Genomic DNA, 23,289 nt, shown 5'->3' on the forward strand with positions numbered 1-23,289 from the left:
GACAGTGTGAAAATGAGTAAAAGCTTAAATAAAGAAGTGTGGTATCACTGTGTGTGTGTGTGTGTGTGTGTGTGTGTGTGTGTGTGCAGCATTACTCCCCTAAACTTAATTTTCCTTCTCGTTCCTCCCTCTCTTCATCCTTCTCGTTCTATCTGTCAGTGTCCCCTAAATTTGCATCACCCCGCCACTCTCTCTCTCTCTCTCTCTCCCTCCTCCCTCTGTTTCAGTAAAACTCAGTATGGTTAATGAAACGCCCTGCAGCTCATAAATCAACATGTCACCATCTGCCACCCCTCCTCTCCCTCTATGTCTGACTCTCTTTCTCTCTATCTCGCTTACTCACCTACCACCTCTATTTTCACAGAACAATTCTCTCCAACCCCCACTTTGTTTCTTTTTCTCTCCGGGGTCTAAGTGCATTTGAGTACATTCGGTCCAGCAATGTATCAAAAGCATGAGCTAAGGCGTATTGGGCTTCGGTTAGCCTCTTTTTCTTGGGTGACAGTATAGTGTGAAAACTTAGCCAATGGCAAAAGGAATTGTAATGAGCTCCTTCATATGTTATTTTAGCCTACAGCTCGCCGTAACTGTCAAACAAATGGTTTGTGTTCAGTGTTCAGCTGCAGTTAAAGGCATTAGCTCCATTACCGTTAGCCTACAGGGGAGTGGCATGCTAATTGCTCGCCTAAGTGGCACTTTGGGGCTTTCCTTCCTGTTCATTATAGTTTGTGTTATGCTTTATGCTAATTCTTTGGGAAAGTTTGAATAAACAAACATATACATTACCAGCCATGGCCCTTATAAAAGCTCATGTCTACACCAGCTCACAAGGCGACTGTTAAACAGATAGTTACACCAGATCAAACACCTCTTTTAAATAATGTCTTCTTTTACAGAAGCAATTTCAACCATTACCCTGACTATTAAATAAATATATGTTGAAAAATGATGCACACTCTGGCAGAAAATGTCAAACTGCCAAACCGTTTGATTGTTTTCTTAATAATTTAGGAGACTTTATTTCTACAGCCTATAGCTAGTATACCCATTAGGAAGCAATGTCCATTAACCCAATATGGAAAAATGCTTTGTTCATGTAAATGAGGGGGGAACTTAGCTTTCTGCTAACCACTGCTTTCCATCAATGGGTTTAAAATGTTACATTTTTGCCTTGGAGTTTAGCAAATGGAAAAAAGATATTACCTATCTCCAAAGTGTTTATACATTCATGAGTTAAGTTTTTCGATTAAAGGCTTTCTATGTGATTTTTCACACTTAAATATAATAGAAATCAAGTATATCCTCTGAAAGTAACTCTGTGAGTCATGACTGTCTACAATGAGTGTGACACCCGAGTCCCACTGTCTGTGATGTTTTCAGAGTTTTCAGAGTCCTATCTTCAGTTTGTTTACATCGCCGGGACGGCGGCTGACTCCTCCCCTCACGTATAAAAGTTGTTTAATTGAGGGACTAGAGAAAAGAAGAATAACATACTGTACTTACTGCTTAACTGTGTTTCTAGATTTACATGCAGTGTGAAGATACAGCATAATAAATATCTCTAGCATTAGCATGCTAACACAACAATGCACCGTGAGTTGTTTTGGTTTCATGCTGGTGCTCAAGGGCGACATCTGCTGGATCAAAAAATTGCATAAAAAGCCTTTAAATAGTAAGCATCCAATTCAAACAAGAATTATGTGTTGCAAAAAAAAACTTGAAACATCTCCAACTGGCCTCACCCTTCTAAAAATAATTGTGAAAAAACTTTTGGTATAAAAAAGATGCTTTTCCAACTGGTTCCTTCTAATTATTTTACCAGTTTGAATGGAAAAATATCCAACCAACACTTACATCTACATGACTGTGTCCAATAACACAAAGACATAGTAATAATGACCTTTACAACCACTGGAACAATTACCACAAGGGTAGTTCATATTACTGTTAATAAATCACTGCATTGAAAGAGATGATTTCTTCAAGTCTGCAAAGATCTTTTCATTTAATTAAAAAAGTTACTTATTTGGATCCAAACTATCAGAAAGTCTAAAATATATATATATTTTTTTCGCCCTAAGTTGAACGTGATGTTTCCTCCCATTCCAATCTGTCTTGGGGCCTGTCATTACTTTTTGATTGCTTTGTTAGCATCCAGTGTGTGCTCATTAACTTTTGTGATCTCTAGTCCCTGTCTGTATTCTCTTCTCCCGCTTTGTGCTATTTTCTGATAAGGAATCAATTTATCAACGTCATTATTATGAACATTTCCCAGAGTAGAACACAAGTATGGTTAGAAAATTGGAAATACCTTCCTTCTCTCCCCAGTGTTTGTCGTCGCATCCTTTTATTGAATCACAGAGATGACGAGAGGCATGTTAAGAAACTCAGGTCGTCGGCTCTATGTCCCGCCTTTCTCCAGGACACTCACAGGGATGGAGAATACTGCTTAGCAATATTTGTTTATGCTTGTTAACCATCTTGGTGTCACCTTTCCTTTAAGGTGATTTTTCTTCTTTTTTTTTTAAATACTTAGACCATTGGGAACACTTCCACCTCATACACTGATGTTATGCTTGTCTAAAAGCCACGCTAATACAATCTAACCACCGACAGGCTCAACCAATGCTCCAGGCCTAATACTGATAATACACTCCAACCACATACTGGCTTAACCATGCCCTCAGGCCTAATACGGCTAAGGGACATTGTGAATAGACAAGGACTTAGATGTTTTTTGTAGGATGGCGTCAAGAAGACGGTAAAGAAAGCTCATAAAGCTGCTCCTTACAGACACTGAATAGGCACATGTACCACAGAGAGGACTTAAAGAGGAATTATGAGGCTTGGGAACATCTGTAATTCTTCTGCACTTCAGACGTAAATAAATATGTACATTGAATTGTGCAATATGTAAACATTTCAGTAAATCTCTTTTACATACTGTTTATTGTGACAGCTGTAAAGTGTTTAAGGGGGCACAATAAGACTACATAAAAAACAATAAAATATTGCAGTTCAAGCTTCCCAGTATCTCTTACACTTCTGCCTATTGGTCGGCATAGAGAGTCATGAATAATACATTTTGTTTAGCATTCTGTTCTAAAGCAACTTATCTTATTTAGTGTTAGCTTGTATTAAAACCAATAAAAGTACAAATAAAAAATACACAGACACACAGCCTAACCTTTAAAAACAAGCGTATACCATTGCGGTGAGTTTGTTAGAGGGTTAACAGAAGTCGAATTGATCCTTCTGTGCCTCTGCTTCCTGTTTATTTATTCAGCCGTGGATGGCCACTGCAGCAGAAGCACCATCAGCACTAATAGAGAACACGGGTAATAAACCCCCGCAGGGATGTCAATGCTTCTTACAACAATGTTTAACCCATCTAACAGCTGGGGCAAACCTTGCTAATACAATTTAACTACAGATTGGTTCAACTCAGGATTCAAAGACCGTGAAGCTGTTAATGATTATCCTCAAACTTTTCACACGCACCAGCCAAGTAATTAAGCCCTGTATGTTTACTGACACCTCTCAGAATGTCGGGGGCCTAGATGATTACATTTGGAACAATTGACAGAAAAATGAATACTGACTACAAAGACAGGAAATGTATGAATGACAAATTGGCACATTCTTCTTTGATTTTATGTCAAACAGAGAAAGGGGAGCAGATAAAGCAAGAACACCTCCCTGACTGTTGGTGTATTAAAGAAATGTCCTTTAATCATGCAGCTCATTGTGCCCCTCTATTAGCTGTTTTTGTTGCTCTGCTTGTTTATCTCTATCTTTTTATTACTCCTTTGTCCCATTTTCCAAGCCCCACACAGTCGCAGCTGATGAGGGTTCATCACGAGTCTGGTTCTGCTTGAGGTTTCTGCCTGTTACTCCCACACACTGTCTAACATGCTAACAAACATTAGTCTAAGTCTTAAAGGTCAGAAGGTCCAGAAATGAAACGTTGCCAATAAATGTTTGTTAGCAAGTTAGACAGTGTGTGGGAGTTTACACATTGCTCTCCTATACACCTGTCTTAATAAATGGATGTGCAAAGGTTTTTTCTACTTTGCTAAATGTTACCAGATGTTTTGCTCATGTTGGATCAACGTTGTGTCTCTATAAATAATATTCAAAAGAGTTAAGCCTCTACCTGGTTCTTTTTGTCATGTCTTGAAAAAACATTTGTTGTGAATTGGCGCTAAAGGAATTTTAAAAAATGATCGATTGATTGATTGATGAATTGATGAGGTTTTTTATTCTGGACGTGCTTCTTATTTTTTTTTTTTTCCCGGCAGTGATGTCTTTGAGCAGTGAAAACATGCCATTGGCATTACAATCTTTTAAACTGTAAAAAAAAAATAATAATCTGTAATTTGATATCATAACAACCTGCCAAATATTTGTTTAATTAGACCTAACAAAGACTGCCATAGATTATTGCCTTCTCCCAAATTAGAAAAGTTCTGACAGACAGCAGCTACGGAGTGGAAATTAAAGATGATTTATGACTCTGTTCCCTTGGAGCTTTCTTTTTTAAATCCTTACAACTAAATTAAATTAAAAGACTTGGACCATGCCAAGTGATGCAATGAGTGAAATGTTTTATTAATGCAAACAGTGCACTGATCCTTGATTGTGTTATTTGATGCTCTTTAAGCGCTAACTACACCAAACACTTCCTTTGTTCCTTGGGTGACACATTATGTAACTGTGTCAGCGTCCACACCTCGATTTACATTTCCTTTGAAGCATCATTCCAAATAATCAAAACATATTAAATTGTTTCCTAGCATGCATGTCAAAGCATACACAACTAAGCATATGACTATTATCCTGTAAGTGCATTGTGTGTCTCTGAATCTGTAATTAATGGGGCTTTCACACTGGCAGAAAACTCCTGAAAAACTCACAGGTGGAGCTGTATGTGTGAACGGAAACAGCCACATTTTTCACTGCAACTTCACCCAGAGTTTCTCCTGTCAGACCCCTAGTTTTTTTTTATGCAGAAAGTCTGAGTGAGCTGATGTGAGAACACAGCAGGATATTCTCCAGAGAATTCACCTCGAGCCAATGGGAGAGGGAAGTGACATTCACTGTGACTGGAGTCAGTGCGAAGACTGTCTGCCCAGGACAGCTACGATCACAGTGCACGTAATTAAACGGCTACATTAAGTTTTCTGTTCATCAGGATGTTCTTCTCCGCTCCGTTGTTGACATTATAATTCTGCTGAACTACACATAGCATAGATATAAAGTTAAATATTGTCATTATGGCATTGCATAACGGACTCTGTTGCTTTGGCCGCTACTTTCATCTAGTTTTTTTTATGTCTCATCTTCCTTTGGGACCCCCCACCCCACCCTCCCGTCTAACAGGAATAGTCTACCGCAGTGCTTCCCAAAGTGTGGGCCGCGGCCCCCTGGTGGGCCGTGTGGGTACTGCAGGTGGGCCTCGAAAAGCCCTCCACCAATTTTAAAAATAAAAGACATATCACAATAATGATGATTTACCATGAGTCAACCCTTTAAGTAATTAGTAAGGTGTGTCAATACCACATAAAATTTTATTATCTGTTTAGTAAACTTTTGTGTCTATCTTGCCATAATATAATTTTGTCATGTCCAATAATTTACCCCTACTGAAAGTGATAGCTGTAGTCATAACTTTTATTTTATAATGGGCCCCAGAGTAATTTTGTATTTTCAAAGCGTGCCGTGGGAGTCTTAAGTTTGGGAAAGGCTTGTCTACCGCTTTGAGGTGCATATGTGAACAGCCAGGACAGGAGAATCTCCAGAGCAGTCCTTCTGAAATGATCTCGATATTTGATATTTTCAGGAGTGCATATGTGAAACTGACTGACTTGGCAAAGCGTGTCCAATTTGCATGCGTTTGTATTCACACGTACCTTCAGATAGTCTCCATCTTGCAATGAGAAGCTCTCTGCTTTCAGTCTGATTCCTTTGCCCTTTTCAGTGGTGATGCGGTAGATACACTCGTGGTTGTTATCATAGTTTGAAGGGAAGTTAGGAGAGAGGAGAACACCTTCAGGGCCCAGTGAGGAGGCTCCACACTCCGCTGCAGCGAGACAGGAAAGGGGGGGGGGGGGGGGGGGGGAGTGACAGTGTGGATCAAAATCAAGGCATCTCTACCTAATTACCTTCAAACGGTCAGAATGTACAGGTTGTCTCATTGTTTGGGGGGGGGGGAAACGGCCTAGAGAGGAGTCTACTTGGAAAAGAAAGATTCAAGAAAAGTAGGTATCCAATAAAACCTAAAACCTTATTAGACTCAGCAGACATGACGACAATAATTAAGATCATAACAATGAATCATTTGGTGTAACACAGCTTCACTCATATAAGACAATAAAAGGAAGGTTGAGGAAAAGTAAAACACTTCTAAGAGCGGAGCACTCAAACATTAAGTATAGAAAATCGAGTAAGAAAGAGATGTGTACAAAAAGCAGGTCTGGATTAGTTTGTGAGAACTGGTGTTTCATAGAAATGTTCAGAGTAATCTTCAGGTGCAGCAGATATCAGAGTCTATTTGTGAAAGAGAGTTGTGTCATATGTTAATGAGGAGCAGAGAAAAGACAAAAAAAAAAAGAGAAGCTGGCTTTTAACTCCCTCTGAGGAGGACCACCTCGACTTCAAACGGGAGACGATGGAAAAGGAAGTAATGAGATGGACAAGAAAGAACAACATGGAACTCAGAGAGAGAAATCAATACATGCAGTGTTCAAATCTGCCCAAATCTGAAATACAAAACCACATGTTTGTAAATGTTCTGCTAAGGACTAATCATTGTAAGCTCTGGATTTTCAAAATGTATGTCCATTGAATGCAACTCAATGTCTTCTGTAGGTGAAGACAGCATTATAGAGCGAGAATGAGAGAATAGAGAATGGAGGGTAGTGGGAAAGGGATGAACAAAGAGCTGGAAGAGGAATGAAAAGAAGTTAACAGATGAGCCAAAACATACGAGGGCTTTTTGTAAAAATATGCAGGGAGAAATTAGAAATGGGAGAAGGGGAGTAACGAATGACAGAGTATTACCACTTTTCACATAGCAGCTAATGCTCTAATTATCTCAGCGATGATTGTCTAAATACAGAAAGAGAGAGGAAGAAACAGTGAGGAGGTTATAAAGAAGAGAATGCAGAGAGCTGAAGAATGAGAGAGATGAAGCCGACTGACGTGACCAGCTGCTGTTGCTCTTCTTTCCTCTTACTCAGGCCTGATCTCCTGACATATAATGCTTTTATAGCATTTTCACTCTGCTCTTTTGAGGGCTTGAAAAGTACCAGCAGCCACCAGTCAGGCTCTCGTAAATTACCAGCCTGCATCCAAGAAAGCCCTGATACTCATCAAATACTAGCAAATTACAACCTGCGAACAGCTGAATCTCGGCAAATAAAACCAACAGCAAACCAGTCAAAGAATAGTTAATTACCACTGTGCTAGCAATAAAATACTGCTGAATTACAACCTGGGAAAATGCTGATACCTCTGGGCGTATTCAAGAGGAGAAGTTAATTTGAAAAGTTATATTTTACTAGCTGCCGCTCATAGGATAAAACACCCTGAAGCTATAAACATTAGATGCAAAAATACCTTTAAAAGGCTGGTTACAATATTGCTATTTATAGGGTACCGTACAAAAGCAGTGGTGTTAAACAAAAGTTCAATCAGTAAAATGCCAACAAGTCAAATTATAGACTTCCTCTAAAACAAAATTCCTTATCTTTCATTGGGACTCCAGGAAAAGAGTCGACTGTCTTACCGATGCATCGCGGTAGGATGTTGCTCCAGACACGCCTGCCGCCTCCAAGACACGTGATCTTGCTCTCACCCTCAAGTCGGTAGCCATGGAAACAAGAGAAGGCCAGCGAGTCACCAACTTCAAATTTGAAGCCCATCCTTCTGCTGTATGCCGGTACGCCAGGGTCCTCGCATGGCTCCAAGTCGTATTCTGTACGTCCAGAGAGATAAATGAGAAGTGATGCAAAACATAACAGAACTGCACAAATGTTGTTCATGGAGCCAAGACTAAGGCTGTGATAGTTTTTGTTGGTTTCTCTCCATCTCTCCCTCTGAGAGCTGGACACAGTCTAAGCAGATGGCTGTTCAACATGAGTCTGGTTCTGCTCGAGGTTTCTGCCTGTTAAAAGGACAATAGTTCCTTGCCACTGATGCTTTTCTAAATGTTGCCAAGTATTGAATTCATGGTGGATCAATGTCGAGACAATGTAATTAATATACGAGAAATGGTCTGCTCTTTTTGTACTGTCTTTTCAAGAGGACAATTTCCTGTTGAATTAAAGGTAGGTGTTTTTAGTTGTTACACAAAATGTAAATATAGTTACATGTACACATACACTCAGATTCATTCAGAACCAGAAATAAATTCAAGGCAATTGTACTTCGTATATGTGTATTTTTTAACCGAAGAGAAGCTTGTAGTACGATCAGAAAACCAAAGGACTGACTGACATATATGCACTCTGGCTAATGGCTAACTGGTGAGATAGCCTAAGCTAATTAATACAGTGTTGCTGGTACCTTCAAAAAATGAAAATTAACTTGATAAAATCATATTGGAGAAAAATATTAAATTAGATAAGCTACTCCCACTTGCAGCCCCCTTGAAAAATATATTTTCCCGATTTTAATCCAGAGTTAAATGTTTATTTATCTGACATTATCTTCAAAACATATTTCAATAAAGCATTATCTGAGACGTTTTTACATCAAAATAACTGGTTTTCTCTTCCTGTAAAACAGGAGGTTGCAGGTGCCCCATTTGAGTTTATTATATTTGCATAATTTGTAAATTTTTTCAGCATTTTATTTGTAATTCATTTTGTGTGCGCATCTGTAAGTAAATGCGCAGAGCTCACCTGAGAGGAAGACGGGTCACAGCACATACCATCATTGACCGCAGGCTCAGCAGTCATGTTAAATGATAGGCAATGCATTTTTCTCAGGTCATTAGAGCCACTGCGTATATTTGGTTTACTTTGATTTGCAATTAAACTACCAGCAACTTTAAACATCTCTCACTGGATTTATTTTGGATCAAGTCTGCACGTTTGATGAACTGTCCTGGTTTCTTCCAAGTGGTAAAAAACAAGAAGATATTGGAGAGGTAATAGGACAAACCTCATTTATTGAGTTTTTGCCACTTCAGGCATTTGTTAAATTTATTGATCCAATCAACTTAATCCCAATATCATGTCCCGCCTTCTAATTTGTGATTAGGGTCTTTCATGTTTCAATTACTGCACGACACAGCACTTAGATACTCTCCAAGTTCAATTTCATGGGGGCTTTAAAGTGAACTAGCCTAGCTCAGAAGAGAAGCAGTAACTGCAGGTCCTCAGTAAGCTAATATCTTAATGCTTTAACCTCAATATATCGTTCACAAAAACTGCAATATCAGCTTAATCTACAAAGTTGACTGTTAAAAATATTGTGTTCTGTCAGCTACATCCATGTAAACAAACCTCTGTTTCTGTTCTTACCTGAGAACGTTATATTAAAGCCTTCATAACTCATGGAAAAATCCGATATGAAACGTAGCTGAGCGCTAAAGTTCCCAAAGAGTCCTGCTTTGACACTAGGGGGCAGTACCAAGCCCGTGAGTCGAGCCACTGGAACCTGGAAGTTGCCGTCTTCGATGATGGAGAGGTAGTCGTGGTTTTCCTCCAGATGGAAGGTGTGGAAAACTAGATGGACTCCTGGAAATGAATGAATGGATGGATGGATTGACCAGTTATACATATCAAGGCAAATGATTTGGTGTTTCCATTATTTCTGCTGAAGTGTCATCTTACCTTTCCCATGAGACACCTCTATAGTCCAGGTGCAGTTAAGAGAATTCGGGTAGAAGTCAGGAAATCCAGGAGAGAGAATTGTACCCGTTTTACCGTAGACATAGCCTCCACAGAGGGCTACAGAGACAAAGTGACAGAGACAGAAGACAAAGAAATGAGATTCAAGTGTAAAAACCTTTTACACTGAGGTCAAGACAACAACCTCAACAAACTCTGCATCAAAACACCAAAAGATTGAAACATATTTTGTTTGGAGGAAGGCCACTTGAGTTTTTTTCAGACTGTAATACTGCTACAGTGTCGTAACGAAGCGCTGCCGTCATCACGAATTAAGACATTCAAATGTATTTCCCACACAGCATAAAATTGATGTATGTAACAGATTTCTTGATTTAAGTTTCCACTCTTCCTCGCAGGCTGCAAATAAATTAAATGTGTTGGTCTTTTAATTCGCAGAACCTGCAATTTGCAAGAATTCTCGAGATGGCTAACTATGTAAATCAAAGGCAGATATTATTAATGTCTGTAATCTAACAACAACCTTCAGTTTAACAAGAAAATCCTATATTTTAACTTCTATTTTAATGAATATCAGAAGAGTACAGGGACTTACAATCCTCGGTTCCAGGATCTAGTCTTACGGTCTGTTCCAAAGATCAGAAGTGAGCGGGGGATAAAGGTGTTAACCTTTACGTCTCCCGTCACTTGGAACAAATTTCTAACAGTCCTGAGACTGAGACTGTTTTCATTGGGACGAGTTTGAGGTGAGTTTGATTAACTTCGAGGCAGACACATGTAGCTGTAGATGCTCTGCCTCATATACTTATTATTGTGGTTGATTTCATTTGTTATTTTTTGTCTTTTTATTGTATTATTGTCATATATCATCATGCTACACAGCTCCTGAAACAAGCTCTTGTGATATCACACATTGACTATTGCAACTCTCTACTGGCAGATCTTCCTACATGCACTATCAAACCCTTGCAGATGATACAAAATGCAGCAGCACGACTGGTCTTCAACCTTCCTAAAAGAGCACATGTCACTCCGCTCTTCATCTCCTTATACTGGCTCCCAGTTACTGCTCACATCAAATTTAAAACTCTGCTGCTCGCTTACAAAACAGCGACAAAAACGGCTCCTCCTTACTTTAACTCTCTCATCCAGGTCTACACTCCCTCCCGCCCACTACGCTCTGCCAATGAAAGGCGTCTGATCCAACCTTCACAACAGGGTCCTAAGTCTCTGACTAGACTCTTCCCCCCCGGTGGTGGAATGAACTTCCAAACTCCATTCGATCTGCAGAGTCCCTCTGCACCTTTAAGAAAAAGCTAAAGACCCAGCTCTTTCATGAATCCCTACTAACTTAATGATGATGGTCTCCATATCATTGATGATGATTATGGTTGTTACGATTGTTTTTGTTTGATAACGACGACTTATAAGATGGTTTCTATACTGATTAGAGCTCTCAAGAACTGCCCTCAATGTTGTATTTTGCCTCTGGTCACTTCCTGACAGCACCTGTGTGTCCAATCGGACTCAAAGCTGATCGTTTGCTCTAACTGACATTGTTCCCTTTTTTCTAGCTCCTTGCTTGTGTTGTACTTACTCTCTGATGTACGTCGCTTTGGATAAAAGTGTCTGCTAAGTGAATTGTAGAATTGTAGAATATATCTTATATTAAGTTGTATATATGAGTGATCGGTGTTTGACAGAAGCTTTGTTAACTGCGCTGCCTGTCTTGGATAGGACTCCCCTTGGAAAAGACTTTCAAAAAGTAAAAAAAAAAGGTTGTATATAATAACGTAAATTGATTTTGACTATGTAATCTGCAGAGTTTGATAGCAAATTATAACTTGTCCTGTTAAATATATCATTGAATATTTACATTAGTGGTAGAGGAACATTGAAAGGATTGATTGAAAGGAAACAGAATAACATTCAACATGTATGCATGAATGCATGTCTCTTTCAACCTATTAGAAAATGACAAACCTTTCAGTAGAGTTAAAAAGAAGAAAAAACCCTAAACTTAGTTCAGCCTCCACATACAGCTAGAGAGAGAAAGAGAGATTAAAGGGTGACGACCAGACAGGCTCCTTCATGTACAAACACAAAGAAACAGAGCAGGGAGTGAGTGACGGATAAAGAGAGAGACTGGTTTGTTAAAAATCAGTGGGAGATCGGTGTGTGCATTAGCAGACAGCTAGCCTCCACATGGATCCTATAGAGCAGCAGTATAGAACAGGACTAACTCATTTAGGATAGAGCAGAATAGAAATGACTATAGTAACTTAATGGAGAACAAAAGACGGCCTGCAGTGCATTAGAGACTGTTGAACTAAGATAATATATTGACTCTTTGTTTCTCTCTCACTGTGCCGCCATTCCTTTCACTTCTATTCAGCTCAATTCAGTTAAATTTAATTCAATTAAAGAGCTTCAAGGTGCTCGACTGGCATGGAAAATAAAAAAGGAGTGTTTTTCTCGCCTATGAAACACACATCCGAGACTATTAACCGAGTCCAAGACAATAAAATAATTTCTTCGCCGCTAATGTCCCTATTGACTGATTGTTAAAGCTTTATATACGTATTGTTGTGCTAAAGTCCCTCTCAGCTGATTAAATAAACACTTTGGTGATGCATTTAATTAAAGGTTTGTACAATTACTGTTTTAACTTTATGAAGACAGATGTTGCAGCTCCTCTAGCTTCTTCACCCTGCAGTGTCTGTTTTGATATAGGGCTCCTTTGTTTTTGCCTCTCACTATCTTTGTCTCTGCATCTCATCCCATATTACATTTCAACGGGGCAAGAGTTGAGTTGAGTAGCCATGATGAGAGCTGTTCTCCCTCTGACGAGCCGTCTTTATGTGTGTTGTAGGAGCCAGCGTTTTTTTTCCCCTTTTAAAACTCCCATCAGGATTCAGCTAAAACTAGGACACTGTCTGACTAAATGACCCTTGCAGAGGGAGGCAGGTTTGCGTGTCTGTGTGCGCATACTGTATCCGCTGTGCGTGAGAGCGCATACTTCAGTGTGCATGACTGCTCTGTGCGTGTGTAAGAAGAAGACAGAGACAGATTGTTAATGTATGTGTGTGAGAAAGTGTACAAAAATGAATAAAAAAAAGAGAAGAATGTGAAGGAAAGTAAGACTATTCATGAGTCAAACAAAGGTTTTAAATCACCGCCTGGCAGACTTCATCGTCGAGAAGTGTGACACTGCAGATACAGAGAGATAAATGACTTATTTTTCAGAGAGTGGGAAGGTAAATAGAAAGAAAGGCGCTATAGCAGAGTACTCCTTCTCTTTCTTCTCTATCTTTAATTATCTCCTGGGATGCCATGCCATTTCTTTTTTTTAAAAAGGATACTGTGACTTTGGCCACTTTTAACAAGTTGTTGTCTTGGCACCCGCTGCAAGTTTTGAAATGTCACTGCACCCCTTCACTGTTCTCCCTGACACATAAAAGAGCAGCCAGTGTTTTGTATTATCTGTTTGGTGATTTAGCTGACCTACACGAGTAATACGAGCCGTTTGGGTCCAACAGACGCTGTGGCTTCACTGAGAAGGGAATGGTCTCTGCATGCCTGCGGGAGGACTACATTTCATTTTGTTGTTGTCATTTTTTTGACAGGATATTATCAAAATAATGACTCTTGGTGACTGTGCAATGCAGTGTTTGTGCGTGTGTGTGTGTGTGTGTGTGTGTGTGTGTGTGTGTGTGTGTGTGGTGGTGGAAAAAGTTCTGGCTTGCTCCTTTAAATGTTAACTGTGCCTTTGAGAGGTTCCTGTAAATAAGATCATTGTTGTTAATGTGCATGCATGGCTTATTTTGAGTACGGCTGTGGGAGTTTTTAAAAATGATTTCTCTTCTCCATAAAATTGACGCAACATGTCCACACCCTTGCTGAGTGGACTCTCAGTGGAAGTGGCATGTGGGTTTTTCTCTGCTATCCTCCTGAAGCTCCAAAATGTGCAGAATTTAAAAAAAAGACCATGGTTAATTTTATTTTTTATTTTTTAAGTAAACGATCGGAGCAGGTAGCGTGATCGAATAGAGTCGTGCTGAAACCTACTTTGACACAATTCTAGTGCCAGAATCGTCCCCAAAAGAGAACTATTATATATTATATTCAAGTCAAAGCTTTCACGCTGTTTTTAGAAAAGTGCCTCTCTGAAAAAGCGTGTCTCGTAATATGACAGCTGTCTGGTGAGATGGCATGCATGGCTGAAAATTGAAAATGTCACCATGGCCGTTTAAAAAACTGCTTATGTTAAATGGAAGATACTGTGTGATAGATTGCCTCGGTATGAACTCAATTTGAGGCATCCTGACTTTTGGCTTTCAGATTGGATTCTTTTCATTTGGCAGCTCAAACCAGATGCTGCGTATTCATCTCCCTCGATAGCACGAACTGTGGGCTGAGTGAGAAGGCCTGCGAGCATCTGTCTCAGTAGAGCCTGTTGACCCGTATGATTTCACTGGATGTCCAACTTGGGCCATTATGGCAGTGTGTCCTCTGGAGTGGGATGATTGTACAATTCATTTGTGTAACATCTTTGTGTGGATGAAAGAAGTTAGTGATGGGAACACCTGCACCGACTCCCTCTCTACTTTCTCTTCCTCTTTGGCTCGCTGCACTTCCAGACACTTCACCCTGTTCACTCCACTTCTGGTTTTATGGTCATAGAGAGGGGGGCCGTCATGTTCAGGGCCATCTCAAACCAGTTAGTGGGAAAATGAAGTGGACTATAAAATCCCCTCGTAGCAGGTGTGCATTGATGCAGTCATACCGCTTATAAGGGTTGAAATAAGTTGAATTCTTCAGGTGTTTTACCCTGAAATGTTGATACAAATGGACAACAATTAAAAACTGCTTTGACTGAATCCTGTACAAGTTTTTTCAATTTTCTATTGTTTAATACTTAATTCAACAAACTAGCTCTGACAGCGTGTCACTGGAAAATGAAAATCATTCATAGAGGTCAATGAAATTGTGAAGTAGGGGAGGATTTAGTTTGTTTGCATGTCACACTTTCTTTAAAGGTGTAGTTTGTAGAATACACACTAAAATATCTAAATTAATAAAATAATGACTAAACCTATGTTGTATATATGTTTCCATGACAGACACTACATGTTCTTAGTTGCCATGGAAACACTGGATGTAACATCAATACCACTGCATTAGGAAGCGGAAGTGCTACTGAAAGCTGCCGAGGTAAGGGTTGGAGTCGCAGGGACAATCACTCCCATGATTCCTCACTAGTCTCAACATCATCTTTTGTTATTATTTTAAATGAGAGCCCCCCGGTGGCGGAATATACATACTGTGCGTTTAACTCAGCATGCTTATTATCAAATGTCCCGAGTTCTGTAGCATGTGGATAGGATCTGTGGGTTTTTTTGTGAGCTACTTTAAGTGTAGTATTCAAAACTCAGTTACAAAATGACAGATGTGAATTATTATTATAAATTATATTTCGGAATATTTTTCTCAGTAATAACAAATAACAATAGCAAATAACTAATTCAAAGTCAACTTCTCAGAAGAGCGAACACTTGGACATAAATCATCACCTGCGTGATCATGGGGGAGGAGACAGCTCTCTCCAAAGTTTGCCCCTCGTTTCATCTGTTAACATGGAGGAGGCGGGGTTTATGACCTATACTGCAACCAGTCAGCAGGGGGAGCTCTTATTCTTTTGGCTTCACTTCTTCATTCATACATTCAAGACATGGGCGTTTCGCCCACTTTGCATGTTTGGGTAAACTTTAGATGATCTCAAGACATACGCTTGGTGCCTGTATGGATAATTCTAGAAGTGGTAGTCCTGATAGCCTCAGACCTGTGAAAGGAGTACTAAGTTAAGCATCTTTGAGTATTTAGAAAAGCGCTATATTGTCTAATATATTACTATTATTATTATTATAAGTTGTGGAAAAAATGATGGAATAACCTTAGAAATAATGCACCACAAAAACAAGAGTTCCTTTTAAGCTGCAGCATTTAGTCAGAAAAAAAATATAAAAACATCTTACATAATCAACCGTTTGATTTTTGTCCAAGATTACACTCAGATTTAGAAGATTACCTCCTTTGCCAAGCAAATGGATTTACAGCAGATTTTGACAGGTGTATTTAAAAGCCTTGTTTTTCTCACTGTTTTAAATAATGCTGGGGGGAACAGCTTTGTCCTCTGTGGAAAAGAAACAGGATGATCTGAAGAATTCAAACTCCCTGTGACACATATTCCTGCTAGTGAATTGATTCTTCACATAATTATATACCCCCTCTCCAGTAGGAACAGGAGACAAAAGGTTCCAGTCGGCTATAGGTGATCATCAAGAGAGCTAGAATGACAAAAGAGAATGATTCTCACCATCACAACTGGGAAGAGCGTGACTCCACTGATGATTCTGCTCACAAACAATTGGCTCCTGATCACTCAGTGTGTATCCTAGGTCACATGTAAACGAGACACGCGAGCCAATGGAAAAGCTGCTGCCATGGCGACGACCATTGACTGGGATCCCTGGATCAAGGCAAGAGTCTGACTCCATTTTCACACCTGAGGATCACAGCACAAGAGCACAAATAGCACAGAGTCATGAGGGTGTGTGTACATGTGTGTATGGGTTATTAAACCCTCTGCAGCTGGTTTACACTCCCCGAACAGTGAACAAAATATCGTTGCTGTGTATGAGCATGTATCTAGCAGACAGTTTTATCAGTCAGTAAATCAGCCTTACTTTCATATCTGATGCTGAAGCCAGCTGCAGAGCGGCTGTTGTCTGTGGTGAACAACAGGAACAGGACGTTGGATGTAGAAATTAGGAAATGAGGCGCTTGGGTGCCGTGGTATTCACCGATCAGGGGAGACGAGACCGAGGGGCCGTCTCTGATCTCTAATGTGTCATAGTTAACCTCAGTCTGGAACCTAGACAGGCGGACGGGCAAAAAAAATCAAAGAAATTACACAACAACCAATTAAACTCAAAGGTAACATTTCAATGATGTTATGCATAATTTATGTGCATGCAACCTCAAATCCCAACTTATTAATTATAACTAAATGCAAAAATTATTATGAAATCATCAGCCAGTAATGTTAAAATAATGCGCATTGTATTTAAACTGAACTCTGCAACCATGTCAGTTTGATTTATTTATTTAAGTCACCATTGAACTCACAGAAGACAAAACAACAGACTCATAACGGGTCCAGCAACATGCTACATGTCACTTAAACAACAGTTCCAAACTACTGCTGTATTCACACATCGACTCCTGAACATGTCAGGAAAATTACAGGACAGCCTGACATTGAAAATCCTTCTGAGTTGCTGTCCCTCACAACCGGACAGGAGGGGGTGTCTCAGGAGGCAAGACACGACGATAAAAGACACTGTGGGAATCCAAAATAGCAAATTAAGCGTGTGAATCTGACACTATTTCAACTCTTCTTTGCTTTTGTATCAATGCTGCCTTGGATTGGAAGAATTCACAGAATCAATGAACTAGTAGAAAAGAACGTACGGGTGAGCATATAGTATAAGAGTATGAAGCTTCATTATGTGCTTCAAGATCACACCAGTGTGTCCTCATCCCCTTCTGTTTCCTCGCGTTGAATTTCCCTGTTTCCTGCTGCATTCAACTAAAGCTCGCCCCGACTTCACACGCGAGCTCTATTAGGGTGCTGGTAGGATAAAATCTGGGTACAGTCAGGTCAAAATTCTACAGTTAAGCTTCACAGATGCAGCTCACCCTTTTAGAACTTTCCAGGAGTCTTGTGCATGTGTGAAAACAGCTTAAGAGAGTAGTATACTGTTTGATTATCTGCCTACAGATGTGGTTTCAGGGCCGCTGGGTATTTTAGTAACTATTAAACACTTTAATATATTTACTAGAACTGATTTAGAAAAAAGGACATAACAAAAAGGATTCAACTTTTGAGATAGAAACTAAGGAGCTGGGAACCACTAACACTGTGCAACCGCAGACTGAATATCTGAATATCTGACCAGTCTGCTGAACAATTAACTTCCCTCCGTCCCAGACATTTGCATACACAAATTAAATGCCTCATAGGCGATGAAGATAACTTGGCCTTTACATCACTTCCCAAAAAGACAAATTTCACTGATAGCAATTTCAGGCTACGCTGCATCTGCTTGTGGCTGGTTTCCAGAAGAAGAAAAAAAGTGCAAAAAGCCAGCATTCATTATTTACTGCAGCAGTAACTCACCAACTACATTTATATCTGACTCAGTTATAATGTTTCTGAAGGACTGACCAAGACCACAAAGAGCCTGACTGATCCACAAGTACAAAAACAGCATATTTGTTGATTATGTAATCCAAATCCCAAAAACATCTGACCTATGTTCGAGCTTTCAGAGTAGGATACGTAGGCTAACAAAAATAGACAAAAATTGTCTCTCCCTTCAAAATTTAATCAGTTACCTGTCAAAATGTATCTTCACAGCGTGGTCCGGCTGTGCTTCAATCACCCACTGGCAGTTGAGAGAGTCTTTATAAAAGGAAGGCCATCCAGGCGACAGCAGGACACCTGTAGGAGCTGTGAGGTGGCCTCCACATGGAGCTGTAGGGACATTAACACGTACACAACGACAGGAGAAAGAGAGGAATTAATCACTTACTCTTGTAACTGTGTTATGGCACGAGCACAAGGTTCACATTACATCCAGTTAGCAGATTCATCATCTGTTCAATTTATTTTAGCACTCTAATCCTTTCTGAATTTCATGATTTCATACATAAACATTTCCTTTCATGAAATATGCCGTGCCAACCTTGTGCTACAGCAAACAACTTTGAGTAGCTCATGTTTGAAAAGGCAAAAATAATTATAGCATGCTAATTTAAAGTGGAAATCAAGTATATTTATGTGTCAAATAAGGCAGCGAAAGCTCCTCATTCTGCTGCAGCTCAGAAGGCTGCAGGCGGCAAATCTGGCACACCTTGACACTAATTTATATCAAACACTTAGAGACCAAAAAATCTCTATTATGGCCTCTTAAATTGCAGGAATTAGCTCAGGCTGAGTTTGCTTTCGTTTCCCTTTCAGGGCTGTCCTGCAGCATGCACAGTCACAGCCTTGAACACATTTTGAGACATGGAGTTCATGACCTGCATATGATCCATTGCTTTCCTTTTTTTAACAATACTCGCAATGGCCTATCTTTAACTGTGTTTCCTCTCCTTTTGTTCTCTCTAGCTAATACCTTTGCCCTTTTGATTGCTCTCATAACTCCAGACTTTCGGCCAGCAAAAAGAAAATGACTTCTCTTTTAGCCATTCTGTGTATACTGAAGCAGTGGTACTCCTGGATGGGATGCACAAGACAAAGTCGTCCAAGAAATAAGACATTTATAGGATTTCCTGTCCATCGAGAGAAATAATATTTACTCATGTGTAATATTTAAAAATGCATCAGCTCTTTTCAGTTTGAGTGTTTCTTCCATCCCATTTATGAACAACAGCCAACGTTTGATAATGTCATTTAGACAAGGCCGTCATCATGGAAGGGAAACGAAGAGATTCACAAGCCAATGGTTTCCATTAGCTGTTCTAAAGTGTTGAAATAGCCTCACATTCACTGTCCTCGCATTATGACTCACACATATTAGCTTATCTGCAAACCATGGATACATCTTTGTAAATTAGAGTCTGAAAATAATGATAAATGTTTCTCTCTGGATGCGTTTCCAGCAAAACTTGTGCCACTCTCATTTTTCTCACAGGCTGAATGCCTGTGTGGGAATGCTGGAGGCTAAAGCAATTAGAAGTGGGAGTTTTATACAAATTCTAGCACATTCAAGGAGTCAAACAGTTAAATGCTTTGTCACTTTATGTGCTGTCAAGGGGAACATTTGGAATGAATACACATTGCACCCAGTAAACATGCTTTGTATGTCTGTTTACCTTCACAGCGAGGTACAGCCGCAGACCAAACAACATTTCCATCGTGGATGATGCAAGTCACCTGATCAGACCCCTGCAAATACATCAATGTATGAAATCATGTTATCTACCTGAAAGCTCCCGGGGGAGTTTTTAGCTGTTTATGAAAACAGCTAAAAACAGCTAAAAACTCATAGACAGCTAAAAACTCATAGACATAGAGAATAGACTACCATTGATACACATGTATGCTATGAAATCAGCAAGTGGATAAAAGTGGCGCTTTGGCCAGAGGGGATGCCTAAATAGACACAAACTGAAAGATAATTTATAACAGGACACAATATATAAAGATTAGGATAGCATACCTTGTCAAAAAAAAGTGTCACATTTTAGCTCCATACATAAAAGAACATAAATAGGCATGTTTGTGATACTACACCTTTTTCCATTACCAATACCAATACTCGTGCTAATCTCTCTGAAACATTTATGGGTTTAAATTAAAGGCAGGGTTGGTAATTTTCATGCTAGTATTCGAAAATGACAAACCCTGCCTTTACTGTAAGTGAATACCCCTTTATAGTCGGTGAAGGAAGTTTACCTGTGTCCTGATGAAGCCTTGATCACAGCGAAAAGCCACAGAGCTGCCGAGCTGAAATTGGTCACCATACCTTTGACCATTGACAGGAACTCCAGGGTCATGACATTCATTCTGACCAAAGGCTACAGGGAGACAACAATGAAAGCAAAGTTTAAATGAAATGATCCGTATGAGACAAAGGGAAACTTTGGATCAGAACGAGCAGAGATAGAAACATTAAAGAGAACAAAGAGATGTTGACTGATTGTACCTTCAGTCTATTAAACACACTTATATTAATAGGAAGAGAGGTTCAGAGTACACACAGATATTTCAACTCCCCCAGGAGTTTCTATTTATTTAACATTGTTAAATGTGTTCCACAAGAGAGAGAAAAAGAACAGTGCTGCATTACTGTCAGCAAATGTGATGTCTCCACTGATATGGAAATATGGGAATGGAATTATCTTCAGGGGGATTCTACCCTGTCATATTTAGCTTATGTTATCCTTATTCCGGAGATTAACCTGATCCCGGCCAGAGCCCACAGCCGGTGATTGGACATGTCTCAGGTTGATTAGCTACTGATGGAGAAGAAATGAGAGCTGAGACAGAAGCAGGGTAGAGAGAGAAAATGCAAGAGCAAAGGAGGAAAGGGCAGATACACCAACACAATGAATGTGCACATCTAAAACACACACTATTGGACGGGAGTAATTGGATTTGCATGTAATGTGCATTTTGTTTAAAAATGTATTTAGGGCCAACACATGCTGTATACATGTTTAAAGTAGGACATAACCTTCTCGTGAAGGTTGGACTGGATGAAAAGAGGACAGTCTATCATCATGTGTATTAAGGAGAGAAAACACATACACAAAGAAATCTAACTGTGCGTGTTGGCTCAGGGAAGGGAGAAGATTGCTGTGATTATTTTGGACAAAAAGTGCGAGACAAGGTTGAGTGAGAATAAAAAAAAAAATAAAAAAAAATGAAACAAATAAGAAGCCTGAGTCAGAGGGACAGACGGAGATCGACATGATTTGATTTGAGAGACTAGAAAATAAAAAAGAAATATCTTAATAATAGGATTTGGTCGGAGAGACTGAGAGAGACAGAGAGAGAGAGAAAGCGATGACCTCTAAATTTTTGACTGCAATGTGTTGAACATTTCTCTGTTTATGAAGCCATATCTTCATGTCAAGGCATTGTACAGTGTGTACCTTTGTGTGCTCATCATGTGACGTTGTAAAGGGTTGAAGAGTCTTTTTTTTATGTGCTTTCTATTATTGTCTTTTATCTTGGTTACTCCCCAGAGACTGACTGAGTTTTTTTGTGTTGGCCCGGGTCATCATACGCCGGGATGTTGCTCTGCAGGAAAACATAAACTAAAAGAGCAAAGTACCAGTTGTTGTTTTTGCATTATACACAGGTTTAAGCACAGTTAATGTGGAGGTGACTGAAGATCTAGTTTGGTCCCCTGTTCGGCAGCAGTCACAACACTGAAGGCAATCAGTCCACATGGTACCCACAGACATGTGGTGTATTATAAGCTCAAGTCCATTTACCATTTACTATATATTATGTCCATACACAGGTGAAGTTAAAGGGGATTTCTGTGTGTGAGAATTATCTTTTCTTCAGAATTGATTTAGAGTGACTACTGCCTTAAATTCAAACTACATCTCGTTTATATTAAGATTAGTCTAAAAAAGTTGTTAAGATCATGAATATACATTTTTTTTAATCAATGCCGTGATACTGGAAGAGGATTATTAAGTATCTTCTTTTGTAAAAAGGCATCTCTTGGAAAGAGTCAGAGGCAAGGTCATTGGGAGGCAGTGTGTGAAATGGTGCAAAACCGCATGGAGATCCCAGAGAATTAATCAGAGTCACTGATGCAGAGCCGGTTCAGCTCAGAGCAGATAAATACACAGGCTGCAGTAGTCAGGTTCAAAGCTGACAATGGGACAGGCTTAACTAAGGCTAAGCATGTTTAAGACATGGAATCAGATGATCAGTCAGGCAGAACTAGTCGAGCCTAGGAAAGTGAACTTTCTCAGTATTCATATAGGTGTTGTATTAATCATCGTAGGATTATTCTGTTTTAGGTTTTATATAATGAGACCTTTTCAACCTGACCAATTACTGCGTTTAATATGTGTGCTCCAATGGCCTTTAGTGCATATTATGAGATGTCAGCTGATACTTCAATTACGTGCCTGAAACCCTTCAAACCCTGATATTTGGGAAATGAGTGAACTATAAGCTTCAGTAGGTAGACATAAATGCTAAAAAGTGCCTTTTATAGCCTCCTGTTATATATGCAGCTGAACAGCGATGCCAAGACGACCAGAGATGTAAAATCTAAAGTGCTGCTCTCATGTGGCACTCCAACAGAAAACTGAATCCCTGAATATTCTGGTTCATCCTTCCTTGAATCCTTGGATACACTAGCTTGGTGTCGATGAGCCTGGCTTTCAGGGCCATTAAAGAAGTGATCGATTATCTTAGTGACTATGTTGTGATTAACCAGCCAGTTTTTGTCTTGGGAAATTTTACAAATATAAAAACAATAGTAATAGCACAGCAGGAATAATACTTTACATACATCTCTGGAGGGGAAAATATTAATACCATCTCCATTCATTGTAATAGTGTATACTGCAAATGTTCTGGATTCAGTACAACAGTACTCCTCCTAACCATTATGAGTAGGTGACGTGAAAATTCTGCTTCTCATGTACTGCTGTTATTTTGTTGTTGTTGAATAACTTTCACATAGATTCAAGCTTCTTTGGAATTATCTGTATAGCATTCAAGATTCCTCTCTTCAAACTGTATGCCAGACATGTACACAGTGGAACCGAATTCTGTGCATCTGACACAAGATGCTAAACAAATTAAAAATATAAATATGTACAT

The 23,289-nt window shown here is 39.5% G+C and overlaps 1 protein-coding gene across 1 annotated transcript in view; it reads right to left on the minus strand.

Moving 5' to 3' along the window:
* LOC109989353 (CUB and sushi domain-containing protein 1) overlaps positions 1–23,289 on the minus strand; it is a 197,989-nt gene that overhangs the window by 120,023 nt on the left and 54,677 nt on the right. The window contains exons 11-19 of the mRNA XM_065953146.1: positions 20,386–20,507; positions 19,803–19,875; positions 18,321–18,459; positions 16,607–16,794; positions 16,237–16,425; positions 9,843–9,959; positions 9,531–9,746; positions 7,790–7,978; positions 5,913–6,082 (exon numbers count right to left, since the gene is read on the minus strand). Of these exons, the coding sequence (XP_065809218.1) occupies positions 5,913–6,082; positions 7,790–7,978; positions 9,531–9,746; positions 9,843–9,959; positions 16,237–16,425; positions 16,607–16,794; positions 18,321–18,459; positions 19,803–19,875; positions 20,386–20,507 (1,403 nt within the window). The remainder of the gene's footprint in view (positions 1–5,912; positions 6,083–7,789; positions 7,979–9,530; positions 9,747–9,842; positions 9,960–16,236; positions 16,426–16,606; positions 16,795–18,320; positions 18,460–19,802; positions 19,876–20,385; positions 20,508–23,289) is intronic.

The sequence above is a fragment of the Labrus bergylta genome, chromosome 3 (genome assembly GCF_963930695.1).
Source record: "Labrus bergylta chromosome 3, fLabBer1.1, whole genome shotgun sequence".
NCBI lineage: Eukaryota > Metazoa > Chordata > Actinopteri > Labriformes > Labridae > Labrus > Labrus bergylta.